Source organism: Mesitornis unicolor, unplaced genomic scaffold, assembly GCF_000695765.1.
Source record: "Mesitornis unicolor isolate BGI_N332 unplaced genomic scaffold, ASM69576v1 scaffold44573, whole genome shotgun sequence".
Lineage (NCBI taxonomy): Eukaryota > Metazoa > Chordata > Aves > Mesitornithiformes > Mesitornithidae > Mesitornis > Mesitornis unicolor.
In genome coordinates this window covers 464-7,372 of record NW_010174778.1, presented here as the reverse complement: position 1 = coordinate 7,372, position 6,909 = coordinate 464, and the positions used below count along the sequence as shown (strand labels likewise).

Below are 6,909 nucleotides of genomic sequence, written 5' to 3'. Positions count from 1 at the left end.
GGGAAAGAGCTTGCTCGACATCCTGGCGCAATCAGTGCCGGAGTAGCGGTGCAAGCACACAGACCGCAGTGACTCCAGCTTTATGCCTGGCTCTGTGAGTGAAATACGCCCCCCTTTGATTAAGGGCACAAAATTAAAATATACCTCTAATACTCTCGAATAAATCAAACCAGCATGTAAATGGGAAAAGACAGGAAGCTAACTGCCACCGCATAACTAAACAGTGGAGAAAGCAGCGCCCCGTCCTTCAGAAGCCATCGCTCGCAGCCTCTCAGACGGAGCGTGTCAGACAAAGCCTCCTTCGACGACCTCCCGCCACTTCGGGGCGCGAAGCAGCGCTTGCCGTGCCGTGCCGAGCCGGGCCCAGCCGGTGGGGGCTGCTCGCCGATCAGAACTCAGCAGCCCTGAACCACCGGAGCAGGACTGGGGAGTGCAGGCACGGTCCTTGCTCCAGTTCCTGACCTGCTAGGGTACGGACAAGGGTTGTACGCCAGGGGTTGTTTCCAGTCGAGCTTTCTGCTGATACAGATGTAAAACATTTAATGCTAAACAGCCTGAAAGTGCGCAGACTGTGCTCTAGAGCCTGGCTACAGCTCACCCGGTAAAATAAGTGATTATAAACGGGCATCTTTGTCTGTTTCAGAAGGACCCAGACAGAAGGGGCTCCTGGATAATGGACTAAAATCCACTGGGTTCCTTTATTGATGATTCCTAGGATTTCAGTCTCTTTTTTATTAAACGTCTGGTGAACATAAAGAAGAAAAAACTGCAAATTCAGTGTCATTTATGCCCTCATTTACCTAATGATCTTGCTCCCTGGAGACACAGACAGCTCGCATTTCACCGAGTGAAAGAGATTACATCTTAAAAACTTGTTTCTGGGCACTGCAAACAGCACCGAGCCCTGCCCGCCGGGGACGGATGGGGCATCTGTAAATGAAGTTTCTGAGCAGAGACATCTCCAGCGGCCGCAGATAGCCCTGGACCCCAGCCTCCAGGGAGGCAGGGGTGAGGGCGTGGAGAGGGCTTACCTTCATGGGCTCAAGTCCCTTCACTATGGGCCAGAGAAAAGCCCCGGGAAGGGACTCTTCAGAGTAGCGTGGGAGAACCTACCTGTCCTCACTCCGTATTTCAGAGTGTCCCGGCAGTCCACCAGGATCTGCTCCAGGGATTCGGGGTTGTCCGAGAGCTCCAGGTTGAAGCCCTCCATGCCCTCCAGGAGCTGGTGAGGGTGGTGGAAGTCCAGCACTTTGGTGGATCTGTCAAAAGTCTTCCTCACGTAGTTGAGGAGGATGTCCACGACCTCCAGTAGGAACTGCATGGTCTGTTCCTCGCCATTCTTGGCGGGCAGCAAATCTGCGGGGTAAACCAGCTGTCAGTGTCTGCTTTAGGAGCTAGAGGCAGAGATGAACCAGCCTCTGCGGCCCGCAGCTCTCCCAGGACCTGGAAGCTGCAGCTCCAGTGTAGCCTGAATGTAGCGGGACAAGCACTCGGCTCCGGGCCACCCTACTCGCTCCTCGACGAGTGAAACCCGCCGTTGGTCCCGGAACTGTCGGCCCCCTCTCACCCGGTGGGGAAGGACGGTCCCAGGTCGCCCACGGGAACAGCGGGGACACCTGCGAGGCAACCCGGCCAAGAGCACGCTCTGCACCGCTAACGCTGTGCGGTGCGGGGCACTCACCTCCCGGGGGCCAAGAACGCCCCAAATCCGCATCTTCCATTCTCCTGCAATACCGACCCCCCCCCCCAAGAGACTAATTTCTCTTCCCCACTGTTTCGTCAATGGCCCCGTACCAGCAGTCACAGACCGTTTCAATGCTATTTTACCGAGGTAGAAATAAAATATAAAACAATAATAAAAAAATTCACCCAGAGGCTGGACCTGGAGTGACCGCGGAGGAACTGCTAGGACTGAGCTATAGAGGATCAGCCCAAAGTACGTAAAATTGCATTTCAATAAACTACACACACACCGCACACAGAGCTTCCTTCAAAAACAACCAAGCCAAAGCACGGTCTGAAGGTAGCTGTACTTTCAAGAGAGGTGAGGGCAGACTGCTAAGGGACGTGCCCGAGCTGGAGCAAGCAGAAAAGAGCCTTTACCTCTGGCATACAAATTGGAGAAGTCTGTCTCGGTGCGTCGGAACCTGGACTCCTTCTCGCTGTTCTCACACGCCAGGAGGCTCTTGGAGGACTGTCTTTCCTTCAGGGAGCTGACGAGCCGGCCCTTGTCTTCCAGGCTGTTGGTCCTTTGCAGGAACCCTACATCGTTATTGCAAGGTGCACAGGTCAGAGTTTTTTCGCTTCCCAGCATGTTTAGAAATATCTAAAGCAGCTCTCTAGACAACAGTTCAAAGCGGTGTTGGCTCTGGATCTGACTAATGAGGTCGGGAATAAGAGTATTTATGGGCATTATTTGCCTCCAGGAGGGAGAGCTCAAAATGCCATCAACTGCAAAAACCCAGCCATGCAAAAAACAAATTTTCGTCATTTAGTGCAGTGGTAAATTCTTATTAAGTCGATCAGACAGATTCCACTTCAGTAATCAGCCACTGGAAGAGAGTCCAGGATGAGTCAATGCTATTTCAGCCTGCAGGCGAAGTTTATGGACCCAGCAGACAGGGGCAATGATGTATGATTAAAATCAGGGCCACTTTCAGCTCTCCTCGTGGTGCTCTCACGCACAAAAGGCATGGCACCGAGGAGCCGTTCCGGAGCAGCCGTCCTGAGAGCGCCAGAGCTCTGAGGACACCGGTGGCACTCACCAACCCCACCCTCCTGCTATCAGTACGTACCTGTACGAGTCCAGGAGATGTGGATTTTCCACCTGAAAAGATGCTTTGATACTAACACTAACCACCCCTGGCGCGCAGGACTCGATTCCAGCCGCTGTTGTTATGTGCAACAGCAACAATAAGTCCCCTTGCCCCAAGAATGACAGCGGTGGGCACCGCGCAGGGCCCATGGCAAGTAACAAGACCCGTCTACTTTAGCACGGCAGGAAGAACAATTCATTTTGAGGATTTGATCCACTAAATCCATGCCCGCTAAAACACGCATAGTGTTGGGCTTTTTGTTATTAACGAAGACAATGGATTTTGACCTCCCAGGCTGCAGCGAGCGTGTCTGGAAAAGACAGCACGGCTGCACTGGCCGTCTACTTTCTTTTCTCTCTTTTTTTTTTTCCTCTCCTTTTTTTTTGCGGGGGGGTGCGGTGGTGGTGGTTTGTTGTTGTTTTTTTTGTTGTTGTTGAAACAAATAACGACTGAAACCGTAACTCCAGATGTCCTCCAGAGAGAAGGAATTGCAAGGAGGAAAACCAACACTCTGACTTCGCTCATCCACGTCCCCCGACGCCGCTTCTTTACAACGCCTGCCGCTTCCCCGCCATGTGCCTCCGCTCCCCAGAGTCCCGACGGCGAACCGGGACTGCGGGCTTCTTCTGCCGGGCGTCCACCGCCGCCCCCCCTTCCCCCCATCACCGCAGCTCAAGCGGGTCCCGGAGGCTGCATCTCCGTGCCGAGAAAAAGAAGCAACACAGAGCCGCCGGGGAAATGGGTCAAGGCACGGTGCCTGTGCTTCAGACCCTGGTGTCAGCCTGACAATCACGTAAGAGCTGCCGAAATTGGAGCCCCCGGCCGGCAGCCACTTCTGCATCAGTCGGGAACCCAAACAAACCACCAAGGAGGCTGCTCGCGGACAGGTTTGTCCAGCCCGTCCTCTCAGCAAACACTTCACGTTTTGCCTTTTAATATTGATCTTCTACTAATTAGTTTCTTTCTACGATGCTTTTAGGAATACGAGCTATAGGAGAAAAAAAGCCATTTAAGGGAATTTCTTTTCGTGCATAAGTTAAGAGTAGCCGTCCAGGATCGATAACGTTTTGTGGTGGAGCTTGTTTTGTTGTTTTTTTGCTGCTTTTAACAGTCCTTGCGATTCCTGGTTCCTGCAGCAGCGAGTGCTGCTCATGAGGTGGAGCAGCTGACACCGAAGCAGGCGCAGTGTAGACTGAATTCCGGAGCAATCCTCTTTCCCCAGGTTCCGTGGCCTCATTTTGCTTTGTTTTTTTCCACTTGTCCTCCTTCTGGGCTGTCGGTGGCGGTGCTCAGCGGGATGAGTTACGTGAGGAGACACCTGCGGGAACAGCAGCGCTCCCCACCGCGCAACTAGCGCTCTGCTCAGCGTGCAGACACGCGTCCCTCGGAGGCGCCGGTGGGAAAGGAGGGGGCAACAGCGAGAAAGGCTAGAGTTGCCTCCAGTTCGTCCCGCATCGGGCTCAGAGAGGTGGAGGCTTCGCTGAAGGGTCTGGTCTGACTAGAACTGCGCCAGGGAGGCGGCGGCGACAGCATGGCGAGGGAACTCGCCCCTTGCCCAAACGACTTCGCGGGGGCTCTGTGGCCCTGTTATGTACCGAAGCCGGCTGCGGGGGTCAGCTGGGGCTCGGAACGGTTTCGCACAGGGCCTGCAGGTGTGCGCCGTGTGGGGTGGCTCGAAGGCAGCGATTTAAAAAAAAAACAACAAAAAAACCCCCAAAAAACCTGAACTTGCTGCCGCCCGGATTATTCGGCTGTAGATAACGCATCGTCCTCCCAGGTCCTTCGGGCCATTGCAGTATCGTATGGACCTGGAGGATCCGCTGCATAAGGGAGCCCTCCCGCTTTGGACCCTCTTGTTCTCGGCGTTCTCCTTCCCGGGAGGGTAGGGGACGCTCCGCGGCGTCGACTCGCGTCCCGGACCGCAGGGAAGCGCGGCAACTTGCCCTCCAGGGCCTCTTTCACGCCTAGGGGGAAGCGCGTGGTTGTATCAAACCTATATCTATATCCTATATGAAAAGTAAGGCCGGTGTAGGAGGGATCCAGCAAGCAGCAACGCATGAAATAGCGTCCGCGCTGCTCCTCCTGTGGCAACGGAGAGCGCAATTCCTTCCCGCAGGTGCTCCACCGACAGGAATTTTCATCGATGCACTTTAGGAGACCGAGTTTTTAATAGCCGAGTGAGACCAGATTGGCGAGGGAGTCCCTCGGTCCAAAATGTGACCACAAATCCGGCGCGACTTCACATCAGACTTCGCGCAAGGCAGGCGTGTGGACCCCCTCGGTCTCACCGCCCTGCGGGCACCTCAGCTGCTGAGGCGGAGACAGCCCTGACGAGGCCCAGTGCGCGCCGGTGGCGGCTGCGGGACATTCTTGCCCCCTCCGCGGCCGTGACTTGGCAGCATAAATCCCACCGACTCCGGAGGCAAGTTCTGCTTTTGAAATCCCACTCTCCTGCGTCGCTCGCTGGGCTAGGAATCATCAGCTGCCCGAGACCACACAGCTGCAGATGCACCTGAGCAATTTCACTCCGCCGAGTGATTCCACTGATGCCAACCAAATGTGAGGGGGATCGGTCCCAGCACCGCTAATAATTGCCGAGGTGGGAGTGAAAGGTGTAGCTTGCATCTTCAGAGACAGGGGGAAATCTGCCAGCAATTTGCCCGCCGTGACAGTTCATTAAACCTCTTTAAAATACGTTATCTTTTTTTCAAGAGGATATGTGCAGAGACGAGGAGCGTGGGGATGGGGGTATGGCAGCGGCAGGACTCTTTTCAGGCGGTGCTTTTCAACCAGAAAGGAAAGGAGCTAATCCTTAAGTCGGTCAGTTGTTTGAGAAGAAATTACATACACATCTTGGACACGTAATTACTGAAAATGTCAAATACACACAATATACAACACAGGTGGAAGAATCGACTCATTGTTCAAGACTTGCCTTTTCCTCAGAGCTCAAGCCTTAAAGTTTGCATTCAAAATTAATCGATTTCTGTATGATAGACAATTGAAAGAACAATTCAGACGCGCCTGATTTACTATAGCTTTGTGGCTGCACAATATTTAGGGTGCAGAATAATGTCTTGTGAAAGGTAAGGACGAGGGGATATAATTTGTAAAAGTCAAACGTCAGCTTGTTTAGCACGTTTAATTAGGATTCTTGGCAACGCTAATGATTCATTCTGTGTATTTACCAAAGGCAGCCTTCCCCCTCTGTCTTTGTGAAGGTGTTAGATTCAAGTAGGAGGGCTCATAGGAGCAAAACCAGCAGTCGCGGTCGAATCCGATTATTTCGAATCACTGTCACTATTCAGGGTGTCTTTTTCGTGTAAAACAGAAAAGCCAGAAAAAGAAAACGGACCACCAAATTCGAGCCAAAAATCCAGCAGCCCTGCTTGTTTTGAATCCCTTTCACAAAGCCTCTACTACATTATCCGTTGCCTTTCTCAGATCCAAAATGGTGGGATATTTCACGTTCAGTGTTTTGAGCTTATTGAGAGGAGCTGCGCTGTCCCTCTGTAACCCCGGTAGTCTAGCAACACGGAACCAGCACAGCGGTGCGTTACTTTATCAGTTCTGCTTGCCGGGCTAAATTAAAATGATGATGAAAAAGCCCATCGCCTCAGCCACTGGAGGGACCGGCAGGGAAACGGTCCATTAAACTCAGATCAGGAGCTATTTATAGAAATAAGCGACTACTCGTTAATGTCGCCTGCGGGTGCCAATGAAATCCCTAACAGACACAGGGCTAAACCTTCGCACCCTGACTCTGCTCAGTCCAAACTTCCGCATAACGAAACGCCTAGCGAATGAGCATCGGCTCGGGCAAGTAGGGCAAGAGATTTAAATATATATTTGCTTTGAAAAAAGCCCCGTTTGCCCCACAAAAAAAAAAAAATCCCCACGTCCCCAATAAGAAGTGGCTGGGGAAAATGGGAAATAATTTCTATTCATAAGGCGCACGGGGTAAGCTGAATTATTCTCTCCATCAGAAAATGAAGATTTGTCTGTTTATCTGTGAAAGCAAAGGCGCTACTGAGAAATCTGGAGACGGAAGACAGCTTGTTATCTGCAAATGAATCTCTTGCTATAATGTTGC

The 6,909-nt window shown here is 52.5% G+C and overlaps 1 protein-coding gene across 1 annotated transcript in view; it reads right to left on the bottom strand.

The window, feature by feature from the left end:
* GAD1 (glutamate decarboxylase 1 (brain, 67kDa)) overlaps positions 1 to 2,339 on the bottom strand; it is a gene marked incomplete at its 3' end in the record, with an annotated part of 20,450 nt that extends 18,111 nt beyond the window's left edge. Inside the window, exons 1-2 of the mRNA XM_010181154.1 lie at positions 2,104 to 2,339; positions 1,114 to 1,356 (exon numbers count right to left, since the gene is read on the bottom strand). Coding sequence (XP_010179456.1) covers positions 1,114 to 1,356; positions 2,104 to 2,314 — 454 coding nt within the window. The remainder of the gene's footprint in view (positions 1 to 1,113; positions 1,357 to 2,103) is intronic.
* Between the last annotated feature and the right edge of the window lie 4,570 nt (positions 2,340 to 6,909).